At 44.0% G+C, this 24,576-nt stretch overlaps 1 protein-coding gene across 50 annotated transcripts in view; it reads right to left on the bottom strand.

Annotated features, from left to right (window-relative positions):
• The window catches only part of FNBP1 (formin binding protein 1), a 164,559-nt gene that overhangs the window by 72,775 nt on the left and 67,208 nt on the right, over window positions 1-24,576 (bottom strand). For all 50 annotated transcript variants that reach the window (XR_012424261.1, XR_012424264.1, XR_012424265.1 and 47 more), the window contains exons 3-4: window positions 19,729-19,785; window positions 18,878-19,025 (exon numbers count right to left, since the gene is read on the bottom strand). Coding sequence is in view for 43 of the 50 variants with exons in the window: in XM_045373907.3 (XP_045229842.1) it covers window positions 18,878-19,025; window positions 19,729-19,785 (205 nt within the window). In the remaining 7 variants the exon portion in view is untranslated. The remainder of the gene's footprint in view (window positions 1-18,877; window positions 19,026-19,728; window positions 19,786-24,576) is intronic.

The following is a 24,576-nucleotide window of genomic DNA, read 5'->3' as shown; positions in this document are numbered from 1 at the left end:
AGGTTGAGGCAGGAGAATTGCTTGAACCCGGGGGGCAGAGGTTGCAGTGAGCCAAGATCGTGCCACTGCACTCCAGCTCTGGGCTACAGAGCAAGACTCCATCTCAAAAAATAAATAATAAATAAATAAAATAAAATGTGAAGACATATATGCCACTTGGAAAAACGACAGGAATGTTTTATTAAGACAGCAATCACTTTGATCATCTTTTTTAACTGCTTTGAGATAGGATTCAGATATTATCTGATTTACTCATTTAAACTGAGCAATTCAATGGTTTTTAGCAGTCACAAAACTGTACAACCATCAACACAACCAATTTTAGAATATTTTCATCACCCCTAAAAGAAACCTGTACCCCCTAGCCGTCACCCTCCATCTTCCTTAGTCCTAGGCAGCCTGTTTCTGTCTGTGGATGTTTATTCTAGATGTTTCCTATGAATGGAAACACGGTCTGAGGCCTTTGGTAACTGGGATGTGTTCATTATCTCCTAATGTCCACTTCGCATGATTTCAAGGTCCACATTGTCACATGTATCAGTACTTCATTCTTGTTTATTGCCAAATGATTATTCCATTATGTGGCTATCCCACATTTTGTTTGCCCATTCAACAGCTGACAGACTTCTGGGTTGCTTCCAGGTTTGGGCTATTATGAAAAATGCGGCCGGGCCAGCACTTTGGGAGGCAGAGGTAGGCGGATCATGAGGTTAGGAGTTCGAGACCAGCCTGGCCAACATGGTGAAACCCTGTCTCTACTAAAAATACAAAAACTAGCCAGGCGTGGTGGTGCACACCTGTAATCTCAGCTATTCTGGAGGCTGAGGCAGGAGAATTGTTTAAAACCTAGGGGGCTGGAGGTTGCAGTGAGCTGAGATCGCACCACTGCACTCCAGCCTGGGCGACAGAGCAAGACTCCGTCTTGCAAAAAAACAAACAAACAAACAAAAGAAAAAGAAAAATGCTGCTACAAACACTTGAGTAAGAGTTTTGTGTGTTTTGTGTGCCTGGCTGTTTTCATTATTAGATTATTTTAAAACTAAAGATAAATTTCCCTCCTTGCCATCTGCAAAGGCCCTGAGGCAGGCTCTGGTGTGCTGTTAACCTGGGGGCTAGATCTGGAGGAGCCTCAGGGAGAATATCATATGAGGTCAGAGAAGTAAGAGGGAGTTGCATAGGGTCTTGTAGGCCTTTTTGTCTGAATGAACCAGAGTTGATGAGTAACTCTAAGATGTTGTGAAGGGAAGAATTCAGATGCTGAGAGGCTGTTGTAACATCCTGGAGATTACTGCAATTTGGACAAGTCGGACGTAATGAGCAGTGCAGGCAGTGAGAGGGGTCAGGTTCTGGGTGCCTTTTGATCACCCAAACCTCCAGGATTTTCTGGGAGATAAGATCAGATGTGCAATAATGAGCTGCCCAGGGTGACTCTGAAGTTGTCGGTCTGAGCTTTAGGCGAGGGAAGACAGAGAGAAGTGGGTCTGAGGAGGGAAGATCATACATGTAGTTTCACATGTATTAAGGCTGATATTTCTATGAGACTCCCAAGAAGAGAGATTAGCCGGGCGCGGTGGCTCATGCCTGCAATCCCATCACTTTGGGAGGCCGAGGTGAGCGAACCACCAAAGGTCAGGAGTTCGAGACCAGCCTGGGCAACATGGTGAAACCCCGTCTCTACTAAAAATACAAAAATTAGCCAGGCATGGTGGTGCATGCCTGTAATCCCAGCTACTCGGGAGGCTGAAGCAGGAGAATCACTTGAACCAGGAGGCAGAGGTTGCAGTGAGCCGAGATGGCACCATTGTACTCCAGCCTGGGTGACAGACACAGACTCCATCTCAAAAAAACCCCGAAAAACAAAGAAACAAAAAACCAAGCAGAGAGACTAATATGTACTTGGACTTGTGGATCTGAGCTCAGGGAGCGGTCTGTACTAAAGACCGGATTGGGAGTCTTCAGTATAAAGAGGGTAGTTAAAGCCAAGAGACCAAAGAATACAAAGATCCCAAGGAAGGAAGTGCTGAAATATGCAGAAATGTTAAGAGAACGGTGTTGTTTTTTTTGTTCAGTGACCTAAAATCACCAGTTCCCTAAATCCTTTATATTTTTTATTTTTTGAGACGGAGTCTTGCTGTGTTGCCCAGGCTGGAGGGCAGTGGCGTGATCTCGGTTCACTGTGACGTCTGCCTCCCTGTGACCTCTGCCTCCCGGGTTCAAGTGATTCTCCTGCCTCAGCCTCCCTGGTAGCTGGGATTACAGGTGCGACCCACCATGCCCAGATAATTTTTTGTATTTGTAGTAGAGACAGGGTTTCACCATGTTGGCCAGGCTGGTCTTGAACCCCTGGCCTCAAGTAATCCGCCTGCCTCAGCCTCCCAAAGTGCTGGGATTACAGGTGTGAGCCACCATGCCCAGCCCCTAAATCTTTTAGTATCCTTCCACTGCACCACCCTTGACTTGGTCAATGTCCTGCAAATTTCCCAGGTACATTCTCCACCTTCTCTGGGTCCCCAGAGACTGACATGCAGGGATCTCCTGAACGCTTGCCCTCTGGTTCTGATGAGATTTGCCACAAGGAGGTTCTGGGTGATCAGAGGGCAGGAAACTGTACCTGCGGCTTCTCCTCACTGAGATGATACAGGTTGGCTGGGTCCTTGGACCAAAGGGCAAGTGCCCCGCATGCAGCTAATCTCTGGAGTTCCTAATCTGTGAAATTCCTGGAAGGCTCCTCCAGCCCTGTGAGGCCTGGGGGCGACATCAGCTCCCCATGTGACTAGCTCCAGGGCACTGCACCATCCTTACTGCTTTTCCTAGACTCTATTTGTCATGTTGTAAACGCTCCTTTTAATCACCGACCTTCCTTGAATTACTGAGTGTGAATGTGCTGTCTGTTTTCTGGCTCACAAGGTAAGCACTGGTGTTAGAGGCGCACTATGGAGAAGGTCAGGTAAAGGAAGGATAAAAACAAAGAGGTCCGCTAGGTACAACCTCAGAGCTTTTCCCGCACCTCGTCAGAACCTAGGACTTAGCCGAGTCAGAAAAGAGAGCTGACAACTGGAAAGGCTGGGAAGGCAGAGACAACATCAGATTTAGAACAGTGCTCCTTTATAAGGGAATGTTTTCTTGTCTCTCTTTTGAGGTCGAGTTTCACTGTTTTAAGCGCCTCTTTGCAGTCAGTTTTATCTATCCAGCATTTTTTTGGTCTCTGCAAACCCACGGGGAGCCCTTCGGGCTTCGTTTTTCAACTCTTGTAATGGACACAAGGATAGAACAGAAAAGAAGGGATCCAGGCTGTGGGAGAATTAAGAAGCAGAGCTGAGGGCAGGCTTAAGGAAACTCTGGACCTTGGTGGAGAACGTGTAGAAAATGCAAGTAGGTTTTCTGAAAGCCACACTTTCAGGGAGGACTCCCCAGGAGACCAGAGCGTCCATTTCAAACCACCTGGGCTCAACTGTGCCCTTTCTGGAAGGCACCTCTGGTCCTGAAAGTCTTTATCGGGTGACTTCTCTGCCAAGAGGAGGATCCCCATTTCCCTAGCCGGAGCACCGAGTTATGCAGTTTGCTGAAGAAATGCCGCCGCCCCCAAAGGTTTTACTTTGAGATTCAAAGACAGGCACAAAAAGAAAGAGAAAACCCCAGCACCAATTCAGAGTTGTACTCGGGGTTGACGGTCTCTCTCTCCAGCAATTCTGAAAGTGAATGTTTTAACAAAGTGAAAGCTCCCTCCAGCTTGGGGAAATGCTGTGGGTGGAGAGAGGAAATGCACAGAAGCCCAGCAGACAATGACAGGCATTGCCTGGGGCATGTCACCTCGACTTTCATATAAAAGAAATCTTCTCTTAAGACAAGAGTCTTAAAAAAAAAAAAGTCATATTTTAAAAACACGAGGGATGATTTTGATTGAAAAAATCCATAGAGTAATTCTCTTGCCACTCCTTAGTTCAAATGTAGAATAAATAATGCATTTGTGTTTAAGGCACGGTGCGCACCTTGAATTTACTGGTAAGTTATCTCTCATGAAGACTCCTCAGTCGCACCTCTCCCCGTATTATTAAACCACTACCTGAAAACTGCAATTACCATCGTACCATTTCAAGGGGCTTAGGAGATCATGGGTGATGCCCATCTTCCTTCCTTCCAGCCTTTTTTTTTTTTTTTTTAAACACAGTCTCTGTCGCCCATGCTGGAGTGCAGTGGCACAATCTCGGCTCACTGCAACCTCCGCCTCCTGGGTTCAAGCAATTCTCCTGCCTCAGCCTCCTGAGTAGCTGGGACTACAGGTGCGCGTCACTACGCCTGACTAATTTTTGCATTTTCAGTAGAGACAGGGTTTCACCATGTTGGCCAGGCTATCCTCAAACCCCTGACCTCAAGTGATACGTCTTCCTCAGCCTCCCAAAGTGCTGGGATTACAGGCATGGGCTACCACGCCCAGCCCCAGTCTTTTTCACAGTACCTGTCCCTCTATCATTTATCGGGCCATAACATACAAAAAACTGTCTGTGCTGGGGGATCCTTTAGGAAATTAAGGGAGGGAACAAAAGCTCTCCTTTGTGCTCTGTGCCTACCATGACCTGAATAGCTGGGGTTTGTTTCTAGCTGTATCTTCCCTGCTTTCACCGGAAGAGCTATTTTAACAGTTACAAAGTTAAACAAATAAACCAGCTTTGCCAGATGTATTTGTTGTTTACCAACAATGGCAGAACATTTCTTCTCTGGACAGTGAACAAGTGTGTGTCTAAAAAGTGTGCCTGCAAGCACTAAAGAAGGAGGAATTGTTCTCTGGACAAAGATAAAAAGTGCTTCTTTTGGAGCCATAGAATGAAGTCATCACAGCTCCTTTCTCTCCTATCAGAAAAGAGACAGGAAATGCCATCTCTAGAGACTCAGAGAAATGCTTCTTACTTTCTGCTGTAATGAGATGCTTTTAGTTTCTCTTAAAACATAATAATAAGCTAAACAAACAAACAAAAACAAACCCTAATAGTATCCGGGGTGACAGCTATACTTAATTATTTTATTTCAACTTTTCAGTTGAAATAAAAGTCTATACAGTTCAAATCACCCTTCAAATTTTTTTTTTTTTTTTTTTAGAAATTTCCCAGTGAACAGAGGTGGCTGAGATTAAAAAAAAAAAAATCACAGAGAATCTAAAATAAGCAAGCATTAACTTTAAGAAAAACGACAATGGCAAAGCTTTTGAGATAATTTTACTGAACTGCAAGAAATCACAGACAGAACAGACAAACTCACACAAATGCTATGAGAATGTTTAGTATTCACACTGCAATTAGGTACGACAGCTGCTCATTTTTGCTATTTATATAGATATTAAACCATTAACAGTTAAAAGAGCAAAATATGGCACTGATGTGAGAACAGCCCTTTCAAAAAAAAAAGTAGAAAAAAACATAAGAATAAACACTCAACTGAGAACAGTCAACCATCTGGAATTTTAAATAAAACTCAGATTCCACAGATGCAAACAAAGGAACAAAAAGACTTGAAAAGGGCAAAGAAAGAGGGTGCTTCCAGCAAATATGCCTATGACAGATTCTGTCTCCTATAAACTCACAGCATAGTAGTGGGTCTGAACACGAGCTGCTTCCCAGTCGGAATCAGGATTCCCAGTTTTAACTGAATTAGAACTCTAAGTGGTATGGATATTTCTATGGACCCTGTGACGTAATGGCAAAACGCCTTAGTCCTGTACAAGTGGATGTTTCATACCCCACTTAAAACCCAAACCAGAAACCAGAAACATACACTAGGGGACACGCATTCTATTTTTACTTAGCAAGGCTTATTTTTCCAAGTTCATCCATAGTAAAAATACCTTCTTAATGAACGTGTTCGAAGTTTTCTAAATGCCTACCTCCCAGAGTCATGCTCAGTTGCTTGTCTTCACCCCTAACACTGAGCAGCATGAGGCACTGGGACAGGGTCAGGTCTAAGCAGCAGAAGTTTCCCTCCCTACTTCTCTAGTGCTCCTCTGCTCACTGTTCCTCGGTTATTCTCACCCAGAAGGCTCCACATGCAGCAATTTACCTAGAGTTCAGTGATCTTTTATCTGTTTTTCAAAACAATCCTGTCTTCACATTCCTTGAAATCCGAATCCCTGGGCCGGGTGTGATGGCTCATGCCTGCAATCCCAGCACTTTGAGAGGCCGAGGCAGGGGGATCTCTTGAGGACTGGAGTTTGAGACCAGCCTGGGTAACATGGTGAAACCCCGTCTCTCTTAAACAAAACAAAACAAAACAAAAAAAGCAAAGCAAAACAGACACACACACAGAGAAAGAAAGAAAAAGAAAAGAGAAAAGAAAAGAAGAAAGGAAGGGAGGGAAGGGAGGGAAGGGAGGGGAGGGAAGGGAGGGAAGGGAGGGAAGGGAAGGGAGGGAAGGGAGGGAGGGAGGAAGGGAGGAAGGAAGGAAGGGGGGAAGGAAGGAAGGGGGGAAGGAAGGAAGGAAGGGGAGAAAGAAGGAAGGAAGAGGGGAAGGAAGGAAGGAAGGAAAGAAGGAAGGAAGGAAGGAAGGAAGGGGGGAAGGAAGGAAGGAAGGAAGGAAGGAAGGAAGGAAGGAAGGAAGGAAGGAAGGAAGGAAGGAAGGAAGGAAATCCAAGAAATCCTAATTCCTCTCATGGAATGGCTCATTTTCTTGCCTGATCCCTTCTGAGGATATAAAGCTGTTACTTGCAATACCGAATACAGAGAATCTCCATCAAAGAGAGTTTTAGATAGAGTGCTAGGGGGATCATCCCATGTTCACTGCGTGCCCACATGTGCACAGGGCTGCTCCAGGCAGGAGGAAAGCCGTGTGAATAAAACCAAGTCCCCTGTGCACGTGAAACTGAGTGGATCCAGAAGTAAGACAAACAGGGTAAAGGAATAAGGAGGGATGGGTGTGGGTGAAGGTAGCTATTTTAGACAAGGGCAGTCTGGGATGACATTTGAGTAGACACTTGCATAAAATGTGGGAGTGAACTTACAAGGGTCTGGGGAATACCCTCCACGCAGCAGGCAGAGCAAGTGCAGATGCTCTGAGTGTGAAGGGGCTTGCCCTGTTTGAGGAACAGCTAGATGCCAGTGCCACTAGACCAAGGTAAAGGGGACAGGGCCGGAGGGCAGGCAGGGGCTTGACCATGGACAGCCTTGCCAGCCACAGTAAGTATGTTGGAAGATTTAAGAAAGGAAGTGACAGCCGGACGCAGTGGCTCACGCCTGTAATCCCAGCACTTTGGGAGGTTGAGATGGGTGGATCATTTGAGGTCAGGAGTTCAAGATGAGCCTGGCTAACATGGTGAAATGCCATCTCTACTAAAAATACAAAAAAAATTAACGGGGCATAGTGGCACACACCTGTAATCCCAGCTACTTGGGAGGCTGAGGCAGGAGAATTGCTTGAACCTGGAAGACGGAGGTTGCAGTGAGCTGAGATTGCGTCACTGCATTCCAAGTCTGGGTGATAGAGCAAGACTCCATCTCAACAACAACAACAACAAAAAAAAAAAAAAAAAAAAAGAAAGAAAAGAAAGGAAGTGACATGGCCTGATCTACATTATTCCAAGGTCAAGCTGGCTCAGGGGGAGGCTGCTATACTTGCACTCTCTCTAAGGGAGAGCTGGTGGTGTTGGCTCTGAAATGGAGATGGGCAGCTGGACCACTGGCCACAGGGTGAGCACGGAAGCACATAAATGAATTAGGAGGCTCAGCAGAGTCCTCCGGATGACAGATAATGAGGCAAAGGACTAGGGATAGATGTGGAAGAGGTGTGAGAAGTGTTTGGACTCAGAACATTTACCGAAGACAGAGCCAACTAGACTTGTTAACAGATAAGAGATGGAGTGTAAGAGAAAAGAGAAAAGCCCTGGGTGACTATGTGTTTGGCCAGAGCACCTGAGTTTAAGAAAAGGTGTCCCATTTTTTGAGAACTGGAGGGAGTGCAGACTGGAATGGAACATGGATAAGGACTTTGGGGGATCAGAAGTTTGTTTTGGGGCCAGGCGCAGTAGCTCACGCCTGTGATCCCAGCACTATGGGAGGCGGAGGCAGGCAGATCACCTAAGGACAGGACTCTGGGACCAGCCTGGCCAATACGGCAAAATCCCATCTCTATTACAAATACAAAAATTAGCCGGCCATGGAGGCGCATGCCTGTGATCCCAGCTACTTGGGAGGCTGAGGCAGGAGAATGGCTTGAACCTGGGAGGCGGAGGTTGCAGTGAGCCGAGATCATACCACTGCACTCCAGCCTGGGTGACAGAGTGAGACTCTGTCTCAAAAAATAAATAAATAAATAAATAAATAAATAAATAAATAAATAAATAGTTTGTTTTGGGGTAGGTTAACAGGGTCACTGCAGTACACCACTCTGGAGCCATCATTCACACTTGCTGGACTCCAGGCCTCTGCTGACAAGGATGCAATGGTGATGCTGTATTAGGCATCTAAGGAGAGATGTCAAACAGGTGGCCGAACAAGAATCATGTGAGATACAAAGCATGAGTCAAGTAATTCTCACAATTCCCAGAAGAAAAAGAAAGTATCATTAATTCCAGCTTACAAAGGAGAAACACAAAATCCAAGATCACATTGCAAGCCCATGAAATCAAGAAAAGAATTTAAGTGTCCTGTTGACTAAGTATGTTATCCCATAAAAGATAAAATTTTAAGAGAAATTTCTTTTTTTGAGATTCAGGGGGTGGGTCTCACTATGTTGTCCAGGCTGGTCTTGAACTCCTGGCCGTGAGCAGTCCTCCTGCCTCAGCCTTTCAGGTAGCTGGAAGAAAAAATTTATTTTTTTTTGGCTCACCAGACCAGTGGTTTTGCAGGTGGAACAACCACAGTGGTGAAAGGGCCCACTCTTAATGAACAGAATGCCACTTTTACATGTTCTTTCAAAACAAAGAAGATGGCTGGGCGCAGTGGCTCATGCCTGTAATCCCAGCACTTTGGGAGGCCGAGGTGGGCAGATCACCTGAGGTGAGGAGTTTGAGACCAGCCTGGTCAACATGGTGAAACCTCGTCTCTACTAAAAATACAAAAATTAGCTAGGTGTGGTGGTGGGCGCTTGTAATCCCAGCTATGTGGGAGGCTGAGGCAGGAAAATTGCATGACCCTGGGAGGCAGAGGTTGCGGTGAGCCGAGATTGCACCATTGCAGTCCAGCCTGGGCAACAAGAGCGAAACTCCGTCTCAAAAAAAAAAAAAAAAAAAAAAGAAAAGAAAAAATCAGAAATGGACTTGTAAATAGCTAGATTATATACACAAACTCCTTTTAGTTTTTGCTTTCCTTCATGCTAAGCTTTACCTATTTGCTGTTGTCTCTTATAACAATATTTTTGTTTTCCTAAATGTATTGGAGTCAGTCCATGCTGCAGAACTGGCTTATAGGAAATTAAGCCCCTTCATAAGGTCCACAAACAGGACCTACTGAACATCTAACTTTAAAAAGAATGTTATAGGCTTTAGTGCAGTATCCATTTTCAAACATTTCAGAAACCTCGGGAAAAGTTTTAAATAGTCAATTCTAAGTAACGTGGGGTCTGTAAGCATGCAGGTCTGAGGTTTATAAACATTTTAGTGAGTCACTGAAAGTACTGTATAATTGTTTCCTCTAGAACTCTTCAGATAACTACTGCCAAAAAGTGATTCTGCTTCTGGCCAACACTTAGTGAGTAATGAACCATATTTTCCACCTGCAGGGAGAATTTTTCTTGGAATTCCAGAAAATGTTGGCAAGAACCTCCTGGTTCTCCTTCTGGAGCTACAAATCTTCACAAATTTCTCATATATGATTAGTGGTAATCACTGTGGAAAAGCCTAGACATACTCAAAGGCTGGAGCTACACCAAACAACCTCTAAAACTCTTTTCTTCAATAACTTGACTCAGTGTTCAAAAGTTGCTGGTAAGAGTACATTTACAGTAGTTCTTATGGAGGAATATATGTGTTATCAACTCTGAATTACCCACATCTCAGATAAGCTGATTCACACCCATGTTTATCATTTCAGTGACATTTGGAAATCTATCGGTAAGTCTACAAATCTATCGATAATTCTATCTGTAATTCTATTATAATTCTCTGAACATAAGTTATCAGAGTCTTATCAAGAACCATAAATCATGTATGTTTAATCACGTATGCTTTGACCTCATAGTCTCACTTCTGAGAATTTAGTTTGGGGAAATAATCTCAACCCATACACAATGCAAACAGCTTTGGAAGTAAAGAGTTTTCTACTGTATTGTTTATACAACTAAGTAAATGAGTCAAAAACTGATAATAGCCTATAAATCAAACAATACAGAATTAGTTAGGCAAATTATAACTTTGTTACAATAATGCACAGCTACTAAAATTCCAAATATTTTTTCTTTCTTTTTTAACTTCTCTTCCAATAACTTTGATAAAATTCCAATTATTTAAACTACACTTTTGGCTAGGCACAATGCCTCACTCCTATAATCCCAGCACTTTGAAAGGCTGACGTGGGAAGACTGCTTGAGCCCAGGAGTTCAAGACCAGCCTGGGCAACAGAGCCGGCCCCCTCCCTAAAAAAAAATCTACAAACAAAAACATATACTTTTGCAGGTAAAAACATGGAAAATGCTTACAATATTAAATGGAGAATCGAGAAGAATATAAATTATAGCTATATAGCTATATAAGGATTAACATTCTTAACATTCTTTTTTTTTTTTTTTTTTTTTTTTTGAGACAGATTCTTGCTCTGTGGCCCAGGCTGGAGTACGGTGGCGCAAACTAGGCTCACTGCAAGCTCCACCTCCTGGGTTCACGCCATTCTCCTGCCTCAGTCTCCCCAGTACCCGGGATTAGAGGTGCATGCCACCATGTCCAGCTAGTTTTTTGTATTTTTAGTAGACAGGGTTTCACCGTGTTAGCCAGGATGGTCTCGATCTCCTGACCTCATGATCTGCCCACCTTGGCCTCCCAAAGTGCTAGGATTACAGGCGTGAACCACCACGCCCGGCCTTTTTTTTTTTTTTTTTTTTAGACTGAGTCTCGTCTGTCACGCAGGCTGGTGTGCAGTGGCACGTTCTCAGCTCACTGCAACCTCCACCTCCTGGGTTCAAGCGATTCTCCTGCCTCAGCCTCCGAAGTAGCTGGGATTACAGATGTGCACCACCAAGCCCAGCTAATTTTTGTATTTTTAGTGGAGATGGGGTTTAATTCACCATGTTGGCCAGGCTGGTCTCAAACTCCTGACCTCAAGCAATCTACCCGCCTCGGCCTCCCAAAGTGCTGGGATTACAGGCATAAGCCACTGCGCCCAGACAATATTCTTAAATAGTATACATATCTGAAAATGATATCAGGAAGAAAACTTTGAAAAATGAGGATTTTTGATTTATAAGGGTTTGTGAGATTTTGTCCTTTAATTCAGTTTTAGTAATATTATTTTTATATGCACCCCGAAGGACTGGCCACTAATTCCATTATGTCTACAGAAATGGTGAACATCTCCCCGAAAATGCAATTGCCCTAAGTGGGACCCACCAGGTGAAGAAGCTATAGGGCTTCCTTGTCCAGGGCTTCCAGGACTGCTCATGTTTTCCTGAAGAGACAGATGCAGGCTCAGATGTCAGGCAGGGAAGAACCTAAACTACTAAATTCTTGCAGGGGGAAAAGGTTCTCTTTTTAGTGAATCCGCTTTTTGTTTTGCTTTGTTTTTTTTGGGGGGGGGCGGGGTGGAGTCTCGCTCTGTCACCCAGGCTGGAGTGTAGTAGTGTGATCTCAGCTCACTGCAACCTCCACCTCCTGTGTTCAAGCGATTCTCCTGCCTTAGCCTTCCGAGTAGCTGGGATTACAGACACGTGCCATCAGGCCCAGCTAATTTTTTTTTTTCTATTTTTAGTAGAGATGGGGTTTCACCATGTTGGTCAGGCTGGTCTTGAACTCCTGACCTTGTGATCCGCCCGCCTCAGCCTCCCAAAGTTCTGGGATTACAGGCGTGAGCCACCGCGCCTGGCCGTGAATCTGCATTTTTAAAAAATCAACATATTTTCACCAAAATGAGCCCACAGATTTGTGCATCAGGACAATGGATAGTTATAACATTAAAATGAACTGCATTGTGATACAAAAATATAGTGTATGTGCAGCAAAAAAGCATCTTTTCTCCTAGATACTTAAATAGAAGTAGTAATCCTGTTTTACAGTTAGATTTTTTCTTTTTTTTAATTTTTTTTTTGTGGGGGGGACAGAGTCTCACTCTTTCGCCCAGGCTGGAGTGCAGTGGCGTGATCTCGGCTCACTGCAACCTCTGCCTTCCAGGATCAAGCGATTCTCCTGCCTCAGCCTCCAGAGTAGCTGGGAATACAGGCACATGCCACCGCGCCCGGCTAATTTTTGTATTTTTAGTAGAGATGGGGCTTCACCATGTTGGCCAGGGTGGTCTCAAACTTCTGACCTCAGGTGATCCACCTGCCTTGGCCTCCCAAAGTGCTGGGATTTACAGGTGTGAGCCACTGTGCCCAGCCTACAGTTAGATTTGAAGACTTAAAGATCAAACAGCAGTAGGGCTACAAAGGCAAGAATGCCAATGACCCCCTCTACTTCTATTTCCTTTGAAATCCATACAAAAAAAAGGAAAGAAACATCATCTTTGCACAGAGAGCCATTTTTCATCACACTGACCCTTGTTCATCCATTCAAACACAGCAAAACCTAAGTAAAAAGCAATTTTCAACCAGTATTGTCCATTGAACTTGGACATTCTTTCTATGTGCAGTAATGAGATCCAGCAGTAATCCTGTAAATTCTAAATCATCCTTTGGGCAGCCAGGATTCTGCCACTGTATCAAATGGCCCAATCTGTACTATGCTGATGGTTAAGGATGGTACTTAAGTAAGGCATTATTTCTAGTCAGCCATGAAAAATAGTAGCTGGGTCTAAAATGTTAAAAGCAGCTTCTTGTTTCCTAGGCCATCAACCAATTCCACATTTTATTTATTTATTTATTTATTTTTCGAGATGGAGTCTTGCTCAGTTGCCCAGGCTAGAGTGCAGTGGAACAGTCTCAGCTCACTGCAACCTCCGCCTCCCGGGTTCAAGTGATTCTCCTGCCTCAGCCTCCTGAGTAGCTAGGATTCCAGGTGCATGCCACCACACCCAGTTAATTTCCACACCCGGTTAATTTTTGTATTTTTAGTAAAGATGGAGTTTCACCATGTTGGCCAGGCTGGTTTCGAACTCCTGGTCTCAAGTGATCCTCCCGCCTCGGACTCCCAAAGTGCTTGGATTACCACTTCAAGTGAGCCACCGTGCCTGGCCCAATTCCACATTTTTAGAAATGTCATTTTAAAAATCACTGAACAACTACCATATGACACCTGCTCACAGGAGGCCCTAAACATGCTCCATTTCCTACTTCCCTCCCTCTCTTTCTCTTTTCTTTTCTTTCTCTTTTGAGATGGAGTCTCGCTCTGTCACCCAGGCTAAAGTGCAATGGCACGATCTCCGCTCACAGCAACCTCTGCCTCCCAGGTTCAAGTGATTCTCCTGCCTCAGCCTCCCAAGTAGCTAGAATTATAGGCACGCGCCACTGTGCCTGGCTAATTTTTATATTTTTAGTAGAGACGGGGTTTCGCCTTGTTGGCAAGGCTGGTCTTGAACTCCTGACCTCAGGTGATCTGCCTGCCTCGGCCTCCCAATGTGGTGGGATTACAGGTGTGAGCCACTGCGCCTGGCCAACATGCTCTGTTTTCTGTAACAAGCCCTAATCGAGAAGCTCTGGGGTGGAAATGAGATTCTGTATTGAGTAACAGAATGATTACAGCAAGTGAAACCGGATATGCAGCATCTATATATCAGGATACCTGAACGTTGTGTTAGGAGATTCATATTTGTCTTCTCACAATCGTCCCCACAACTCCCTAAGGTGGCTATGATCAGCCTCAGCTTACAGATTCCTAAGTGGATGCTCAAAGAGTTTTCATAACCTGCCTAGGGCAGGGCTGCCAGGAATCCTGAGCAAGGTTGTCGCCTGGAACGCTTGCGTCCTTTCCTCTCCTCTGCCCACCACCAAGCAGCGGGCTCCAGCTCTGTGAACACAGAACTTCCGTGGCCTCTCCCCATCTTTTAAGACAGACCTGAAGCATGCTGTCAGCCCCTCATCACAGCACAGTGGGAAGGTGACTGAGTCTGGCCTCAGAAGACCTGGATTTGAGTTCTAACTCTGTTATGCTATGTCCACCAATAATTAACCTCACCAGAAGACAAAAATGATAGCATTCCACTGTTCTCTTAAGACTCATCCTTACAAAAATTAGTGTTTACTAAGTTAAGTCAGGGTAGCCAAAAAAAAGTAAAAGCTCTAAAGGAGAAATGTTGGTTATTACGAGAAGGTCTTAAATAGCTCTTTTTCTTCGTTTTCCTTTTTTTTTTTTTTTTTTTTTTTTGAGACAGGGTCTCACTCTGTCACCCAGGCTGGAGTGTAGTGGTGCCATCTCAACTCACTGCAACCTCCGCCTCCCAGGTTCGAGCGATTCTCGTACCTCAGCCTCCCGAGTGCTGGGATTACAGGCGTGAGCCACCGCGCCCAGCCAAACAGCTCTTTTTCTAAGGCTAGCTGCAGATGAGGATGTTCATACTGTTTACTCCAGCATCCTTGAAGGTATGTTGAAAAAAACTCACTGGAAACAAAACCATGCCTGCAAACATGCACTGCCCTGAGAGGGAGGCAGCCTGGGGGACACCCAGCTCCTCGACAGAGCAACACGCCCAGCTCACTTCACCTTCCTGTGCTCTAGGGTCCTTATCTTGGGTAAAATCTGGAAAACTAGCAGTCCCCATTGAGGTTAGCTATTATTATCTATAGCAAGCACGAGGCTAAACACTCGGCCTCCTGAAGTGCTGGGACTACAGGTGTGAGCCATGACGCCCGGCCTCCAATATTATTGGAATAATTTTTAAAATTACAGTGATTAGTATACCACAATGCTAATTCATTATTTACTCATTAGAAATAATGGCAACAATTATGTTAGAAAACAGAAAAAACAGGCCAGGCATGGGGGTTTATGCCTATAATCCCAGCACTTTGGGAGGTTGAGGTGAGAGAATCACCTGAACCCAGCAGTTTGAGACCAGACAGGGCAACATAGCAAGACCTTGTCTCTACAAAATTTTTCAAAACTGGCTGAGCATAGTGGCACATGCCTATAGTCCCAGCTACTTGGGAGGCTAAGATAGGAAGATCACTTAAGTCCAGGAGGTTGAGGCTGCAGTGAGCCATGATCTCACCACTGCACTCCAGCCTGGGCAACAGAATGAGACCCTGTCTCAAGAAAAGAAAGAAAGAAAGAAAAAAGGAAAAAGAAAAAAAGTGCTCATGAGGCATTATATTAAAATAGTACAAACAGGTCAGGTGCGGTGGCTCACGCCTATAATCCCAGCACTTTGGGAGGTCGAGGCAGGCGGATCACCTGAGCTCAGGATTTCGAGACCAGCCTGGCCAACATGGTGAAACTCCATCTCTATTAAAAACACAAAAATTAGCCAGGCATGGCTGGGGGTGCCTGTAATCCCAGATACTGAGGAGGCTGAGGCAGGAGAATTGCTGGAACCCGGGAGGCAGAGGCTGCAGTGAGCCGAGTTCGCGTGACTGCATTTCAGCCCGGGCAACAGAGCGAGGCTCCGTCTCAAAATAAATTCAAAAAATAAAATAAAATAGCACAAATACACACATTTGTTTACTGATATTCTTTCTAATGTTTCAAAAGGTTTCACGATTTTCTAAAATGTCATTTTAATTTAATTACAGAATATTTCAAAAGAGCATGTTTACAGCTCCTCCCAACAGAACATCTGACTCAGAAACCTGTACTTGCAGTTCTCCTTAAAATAAAAGGAACACTATGTATTGCAAGATATTTAATGTGTATATGTACCACCTATAATTTATTCCATAAATTACTATAATTTTTGATTAACAAAAGGAACTAAATCCAAAATACAGATATGACAGACTATTAAAAAAGTCATGATTAACAGTGAGTAAATAAAATACAAAACAACTTGGTCATAACACAGCGTAGGAATATGAGGGGGCGCAGTGGCTCACGCTTGTAATCCCAGCAGTTTGGGAGGCCAAGACGGGTGGATCATTTCAGGTCAGGAGTGCAAGACCAGCCTGGCCAACGTGATGAAACCCTGTCTCTACCAAAAATACAAAAAATTAGCCGGGTATAGTGGCATGTGCCTGTAATCCTAGCTACTTGGGAGGCTGAGGCAGGAGAATCGCTTGAATCTGGAAGGTGGAGGTTGCACTTAGGTGAGATTGTGCTACTGCACTCCAGCCTGGGCAACACAGTGAGACTCTGTCTTGAAAAAAAAAAAAAAAGAGACAAAGCATTGACAAAAGAAACAAATAGGAAAAAAATATAAACCTTTGCAAGGTCAAGGGAAGTTCAGGGTCCAGGGAAGCAGTCCATGATCATGTTAAGATTTCCGGTATTTATTTTATCACTATATTAGACATTTGTACTTCATTCTGAACCTTAGTATTCTGTTTCACTGCATCCTTTCTGTCACTAAAGAAATCTTTAATGAATGGTCCAGCAGAGGTTGTCATCTAATTTAGGGCTCCAGTGCAGGGTTTCTCACACTCAGCACTATAGACATTTCGGGCCAGGTCATTCTTTGTTGTGAAGCTGTCCTATGTATTGCGGGATGCTTAGCTGCCTCCCTGGCCTCTTCTCTCTAGATACCAGTAGCAACCCCTTAGCCACAATCCCTGAGACAACCAAAAGTGTCTCCGAACACTGACAAATGTGGCTGGAGTAGGAGTAAAACTGTCCCTAGTTGAGAACCATTATGCTAATGTCAACAGATGAAGATTCATCTCAGTTTACTGGCATATTGTTGTTTTAAACCAATGGGGTGATCTTAAGGCATTTATCTCTTCCTAACTTTTAAACCTATCCAAGGCCGTATGCTACACATTTATAGTTTAGAAAGAACTAAATTGAGACATTTTCAAATGCTTTCCTGCCCAAGGGCCCTGGCTGCTCTCTATTGAATGCTTGTCCCACGCAGGTCCTAATCATCCCTCAAGTCTTGTTAAGGCCTTAACTGCAAAGTCCCTTGGGAAGCTTCTTCCTGACCCCAGAGCATGAGCATGTCAGCAATCCCATCGTACGCTCTCATAGCACGTTGTACTCTTACTTTGTGGCAACTACCATAATTGCAATTAAATAATCACTTTTGTCATTATTACTTAATGTTTCCTCCATTTCAGCAGAAGTCATAGCAATCTTGTTGGCTCATGCATCCCCAGGGCATTAAAAGAACTGTTGTGGCCGGGCGCAGTGGCTCACGCCTGTAATCCCAGCACTTTGGGAGGCCAAGGCGGGTGGATCATGGTGGTCTGAGGAGTTTGAGACCAGCTCGACCAATACGGTGAAACCCCATCTCTACGAAAAATACAAAAAATTAGCTGGGCATGGCGGTGGGCACCTGTAATCTCAGCTACTGAGGGAGGAGAATCGCTTGAACCCAGGGTGCAGAGGTTGCAGGGAGTCAAGATTGCACCACTTCACTTGAGCCTGGGCAAAACAGCAAAACTCCATCTCAAAAAAAAAAAAAAATCTTTATCACTGGCCAACATGGCTACTTTATTACTAGTAACAAATTATTCTGCACTTCACATGCAATCAAAATACAATGATATAGACCATGGCTTAAAGATAAATCCCTTAAGGCAAAATCATGACTAAGAATAGACTTTGAGCATTCATTTTTGTCTTTGGTTAACAACAAAACCTATTTATGAAAAGATGAAAATGGTGGTAAGAGGAACAATAAGGTGTGCTTCATTAGACAGCAATGAATGAGCTGAGGAACAGAATGGATGTAACTGGGGACATCTTTCCAGTTTTTTGACCTACTTATAAGCACTATTTTTTTTTTTTTGGAGATCAAGTTTTGCTCGTCATCCAGGCTGGAGTGCAATGGTGAGATCTCGGCTCACTGCAACCTCCGCCTCCTGGATTCAAGCAATTCTTGTGCTTCAGACTCCCTAGTAGCTGGGGTTACAGGTGCCCGCCACCACGCCCAGCTAATTTTTATATTTTTAGTAGAGACGGGGTTTCACCATGCTGGCCAGGCTGTTCTCGAACTCCTAAGCTCAGGTGATCCATCTGCCTAGGCCTCCCAAAGTGCTGGGATTACAGGCGTGAGCCACCATGCCTGGCTGATAAACACTAATTTTAATACTGTTTATTCCACAGAGCATACACCATATTATATTACTTACTTGTTTTTTAAATGTCTGATACCCTGAAATATATTTAAATTCCTCAAAGGGATGCATATTCCTGGGTCCACAGATGAGTTTCAGACTGTCTGAAGGACCCTTGACATTTTACGTAGAGACCTAGAAACACTTTCTAGGAACAGGGTCCGTAACTTTTTTTTTTTTTTTTTTTTTTGTTTGAGACGGAGTCTTGCTCTGTTGCCCAGGCTGGAGGGCAGGTGCGCAATCTCGGCTCACTGCAACCTCCGCCTCCCAGGTTCAAGCGTTTCTCCTGCCTCAGCCTCCTGAGTAGCTGGGATCACAGCTGCATGCCACCACGCCTGGCTAATTTTTGTATTTTTAATAGAGACGGGGTTTAATAGAGACAGGGTCTCAAACTCCTGACCTTGTGATCCGCCAACCTCGGCCTCCCAAAGTCCTGGGATTACAGGCGTGAACCACCGCACCCAGCTGGGGTCCATAACTTTAATATGATTCTCAAAGGTGTGAGTTTAAGACCCATAGTCTTACATGGTTTTATTTAATTTTAATCATCTAGGGATATTCCCACTGTGTTTGGTCCATCCTCTAGGAAGAAAAAGAATAAAGTTTTGCTTACTGATTTCCTCTCCTGTTTCAGTTCCTGAACATAGCGTGCCAAGTCCACAATGATCTGTGATGCCATGTTCTCGGAGATAACTTCATGCTGCCCCGCATAATCATTCATTTCGTTCAGGGTGGAAATGAAAGCTTTACATGACGTATACCTATGGAACAGAACACACACCACTCCGTTTCACACAAGGCCACGTTCATTCATATTCTGCTTTACACCAAGAAAATATTAATTAAAATCAGGTTAATTGGCATCACCTCCCATAGGATCCTGAGTATTCATTACACATCGAGTCTTCTCATCAAAATGGCTCAGAATTAATTACAATGGAAACACTTTTCATTTTGCAAAACTGAACCGTTCTGCGTAATGTAATATTTGGCTTTAATACTTAGCCAAGATATAATCCAAAATTCATATACATGCTGCATGTACTAATGTAAAGGATATTTAGATATACATTAGAGATATAGTATTTGAGCTGTCTGTGTTAAGATGCCTTAATCACTGACTGAAATGGACATATTTCTTGGGTGAATGATTAGCATAACAGGGACTCCTGATAGTGCCAAACCAAATCAAGACTCTGGAATGCAGATTCCATACTTCCTGTTTTTGCTTAATTACATTCTAAAGTTTTCCTAATTACTTTAATTGAAACAATCTGGCATAGGTCCAGTGACTCCGTATAAGAAAAGTTAATTATGTTTTTATTGTTCTCTCCTCCAATTTAAAAACTGACACAAAATGAATGGGAAATGCAACTTATTTTTATAGACATGTATTTCTCCTTTCTGTGTGTAGTCACCAATGGCATGTGTCTATTACAAGACAATTTTCAATGGTAAACATACTTGTATTCTTCTTCCTCCTTCGAGTTCTTTTTAGGTTGGTACTTCTTTGAAAGATTCCTAAAATAAAAATGCAGACATGTCAGCTTTACATAGAAAGATAATTGAGAAATCAGGAATGAAAGATAACATTAGTGCTTTTGTTACAAGTTTAAAACAAACAAAAAAAATGTCCCCAGCTGAAATTCATTTCCTTCAATCTTTCAACATGTGTGATGAAGCTACTGTTATTAAGAACGTGCACAGCTTTTCATCTTTTGTCTCAAAGGCAGAGCAAATAAGAACAGAATTATTTAATTGGAGAGGACAGACCATGTGTAAATATGCAGTGGCTTTCTTTTTTTTGAGATGGAGTCTCATTCTGTTGCCCAGGCTGGAGTGCGGTGGCATGATCTCAGCTCACTGCAACTTCCGCCTCCCGGGTTCAAGTGATTCTCCTGCCTCAGCCTCCTGAGTAGCTGGGACTACAGGTGCCTGCCACTACGCCTGGCTAATTTTTTTTTGTATTTTTAATAGACAGGAGGTGTCACCATGTTGGTCAGGCTGGTCTTGAACTCCTGACCTCAAATGATCTGCATGCCTCGGCCTCCCAAAGTGCTGGGATCACAGGTGTGAGCCACTGCGCCCAGCCGTTCAGTGGCTTTCATTTGTAGCACTGAGCTGTTTTTCTTATCAGGCCACCATTCTCTCGTGGTCATCCTGAGTTAGGGCATTATTGCTTCAAATCCAAGGAAAACTGTGTCCAAATGTTTAAATTAAAACATTTAACACCGGCCGGGCACGGTGGCTCATGCCTGTAATCCCAGTACTTTTGGGAGGCCGAGGCAGGCAGATCACCTGAGGTTGGAAGTTTGAGACTGGCCTGACCAACATGGAGAAACCCCGTCCCTACTAAAAAAAAAAAAAAATTAGCTGGGCATGGTGGTGTATGCCTGTAATCCCAGCTACTCAGGAGGCTGAGGCAGAAGAATCGCTTGAACCCGGGAGGAGGAGGTTTTAGTGAGTCGAGATTGCGCCATTGCACTCCAGCTTGGGCAACAAGAGTGAAACTCTGTTTAAAAAAAAAAAAAAAAAAAAAATCAGAGTTCAAGGGCATGTTTCTAAGGCTGTGTTGGCTGCTCTACCAGCGAGCACATGAAAACCACCTGTGAATAAGTCTTCTTGAAGGAAGTCGAAACAATATTTTGGGAGTATTGATGCTAAGACATTTAACTAGAAAAACTTTTAACCTGCCTAGCAGGTTTGCATTGAACACATTCAGACTGGCCAAAATCATCCTAGTTTCCCTTCCTAATCTCATCTCGAAGTTAAGAATCTAAATATTTTTCTTTATATTTACAAATAGACACAAAAACTAAGAGGTAATCACATAAAAAAAAAAACCCTAACACTGGTTCTACTGACTGATTTATCGTGGGTCCTGACTTCAGGTGACTGTAGTTAGAGAAATGGCCATAGCATGTTTTCTTGTTTGTTTGAGACAGAGTTTCCCTCTTGTTTCCCAGGCTGGAGTGCAATGGCACGATCTTGGCTCACTGCAACCTCCGCCTCCCGGGTTCAAGTGACTCTCCTGCCTCAGCCTCCCGAGTAGCTGGGATTGCAGGCATACACCACCATGCCCAGCTAATGTCTGTGCTTTTTAGTAGAGACGGGGTTTCGCCACATTGGCCAGGCTGGTCTCGAACTCCTGAGCTCAGGTGATCCACCCACCTCGGTCCCCCGAAGTGCCACTGCACCCGGCCAAGAAATAGCGAGAGCATGCTGAGCAGTAATCCACAGTAGGAACTCGCCATGTGTCAGCATCTCAGTCCTCACTTCCTTGTTAATTCCCTGTTGCTATTCCTCTTTATTATTTCACATTTTACTTTTATTTCTTCTACTTCCCCCGAATCTACAGATGTGCCTAGAAAAATATGTGATAATGAATTTACAATTTTGATCATGGTGTGTTTTGCATACCAAGTGACATGTAGTTTCATCTGTAACAAATGCTACTAGATGATGGGAGAGACCACCGGCTTTAGTACAAAGGGTATGGCTCTGGAAATCAAGAGACCATGTGCCTGGACAGCATGACCTGGGCAAATGAGCCAGTCTGTGCTTCCCGTTCCTAATGTGTACGTCAGCAGGGGTTGGACAACATGACCTCCATTGTCCTTCTTGTTTTGAAATTCTGAGGACTAGATAACATCCAGTAGAATATCAACTGTTGCAGTTATTCAAAAAATGGAGGCATGTATATATAATAATAGTTTAAAAGTTATAATTAGACCAACTGATGAAAGAAAGTAGTTAATTCAAGACTGAGATCATGTTGGCATACACGTCAACGTATCAACTATGACATGCTTTCTCTGCCAATACTGAAGATACATAGCAGAGTTTAATAATTCTAGATCCAAAAGAATGTGAAAAAGCAATGATTTCCTTAAAGAACGTCCCTTGGAGAAAAAGCAATGCAAAAAAGAGAAATATTTTATGTCAAAAGCATGGTACAGGTCTTTGAGTTGGATTATGATCACAATCACTCCTTAAAAGGTAGATGTAGTAAAAACACCACAAGGATCAAAAATGAAAGGAGACCGGGCACGGTGGCTCACGCCTGTAATCCCAGCACTTTGGGAGGCCAAAGCGGGCAGATCACAAGGTCAGCAGTTCGAGACCAGCCTGACTAACATGGTGAAATCCCGTCTGTACTAAAAATACAAAAATTAGCTGGGCTTGGTGGTGTGTGCCTGTAATTCCAGCTATTCGGGAGGCTGGGGCAGGAGAATGGCTTGAACTCGGGAAGCAGAGGTTGCAGTGAGCTGAGATTGTGCCACTGCACTCCAGCCTGGGCGACAGAGCGAGACTCCATCTCAAAAAAAAAAGAAACGGAAGTGTACGCAAAACAGATGACTACATAATCAATGGGTTATTTTCCAAATATATTGAGAGCAGCACATATGGGTGATTAGAGTACTGGAAAAGCCTAGTGGCTGCATGTGAGGTATTTCTAGTGCATGGTTTATTTTACAATTCATTGTTATTTTTTATTTTAATTTTTTTAGAGACAGGGTCTTGTTCTGTCACCTGGACTGGAGTGCAGCGGTGTGATCATGGCTCACTGCAGCCTCGAACTCCTGGGCCCCAGGGATCTTCCCACCTTAGCCTCCCAAGTAGCTAGGACTACAGGTACACACCACCACACCCAGCTCATTTTTATTATTTATTTTCTGTAGAGACCGAGTCTTGCCATGTTGCTGAGGCTGGTCACAAACTCCCAGCCTCAAGCAATCCTCTCACCTCAGCCTCCCAAAGTGCTGGAATTACAGGCATGAGCCACCGTGCCCAGACTACTACATGCTTTTAAATATTAATCATTTTGGCCAGGCGCGGTGGCTCAAGCCTGTAATCCCAGCATTTTGGGAGGCCGAGACAGGTGGATCACGAGGTCAGGAGATCGAGGCCATCCTGGCTAACCCGGTGAAACCCCGTCTCTACTAAAAAATACAAAAAGCTAGCCGGGCAAGGTGGCGGGCGCCTGTAGTCCCAGCTACTCGGGAGGCTGAGGCAGGAGAATGGTGTAAACCCGGGAGGTGGAGCTTGCAGTGAGCTGAGATCTGGCCCCTGCACTCCAGCCCGGGCGACAGAGCGAGACTCTGTCTCCAAAAAAAATAAAAAAATTAAAAATTAATCATTTCTTCTGTTACCTGTAACTTACAAATTGAAAATACTACTTCTAAATTCACACCTTATATAAAAATTATTCCAAAATGTTAAATCCACATTTTCTTTGTAGCTTCCTTCCAGTCCTTAGCAGCCATAAAAATCATGTAAGTTTTATATCTAGTTGAAGGAAGCCTTACTTGAGTCTGAATCTATTGATCCAGGTAAAACCAGTACTCTTTATAGTTCTCTTTTACCAGTCAAATCCTAAACAGGATTAAATTAGATCCCTTGTAGGTGATATACGGTAAAGACCATTGAGTTCTGATGAATGGGAATCACTTTGACAATACTGCCATATATAGCATTCAAAATGCTTATTAAAAGCACTAATAAATAATTCACTCTATAAATACCAGCATAAACCTAGAAGCTAAAGAGATCTCGAAGTGAACTTCATTTCTAAGGATATTTATCTCAGGAACTACAAAAAAAGGTCAACTTTCCATTGCTGTTCTCTTGGGACAAGCTTTTTGCCCATTTGTATTACCGTTATTTAAAAAACGAACACGGTTCGTTTGGGCATAGTGGCTCACACCTGTAATCCCAGCACTTTGGGAGGCCAAGGTAGGCAGATCGTGAGTTCAAGACCAGCCTGGCCAACACGGAGAAACCCTGTCTCTACTAAAAATACAAAAATTAGCTGGGCATGGTGGCACATACCTGTAGTCCCAGCTACTTGGGAGGGTGATACAGGAGAATCGCTTAAACCTGGGAGGCGGAGGTTGCAGTGAGCTGAGATCATGCCACTGCACTACAGCCCGGGTGACAGAGACTTCGTCTCAAAACAAAACAATCAGGCCGGCGCGGTGGCTCAAGCCTGTAATCCCAGCACTTTGGGAGGCCGAGACGGGCGGATCACGAGGTCAGGAGATGGAGACCATCCTGGCTAACACGGTGAAACCCCGTCTCTACTAAAAAATACAAAAAACTAGCCGGGCAAGGTGGCGGGCGCCTGTAGTCCCAGCTACTCGGGAGGCTGAGGCAGGAGAATGGCATAAACCTGGGAGGCGGAGCTTGCAGTGAGCTGAGATCCGGCCACTGCACTCCAGCCCGGGCGACAGAGCAAGACTCCGTCTCAAAAAAAAAAAAACAAAAAACAAACAAAACCCATAACAACACAACAAAAAAAAAAACAAACAA

This window comes from Macaca fascicularis, chromosome 15 (assembly GCF_037993035.2).
Source record: "Macaca fascicularis isolate 582-1 chromosome 15, T2T-MFA8v1.1".
NCBI lineage: Eukaryota > Metazoa > Chordata > Mammalia > Primates > Cercopithecidae > Macaca > Macaca fascicularis.
This window is presented reverse-complemented; position numbering and strand designations above follow the sequence as displayed.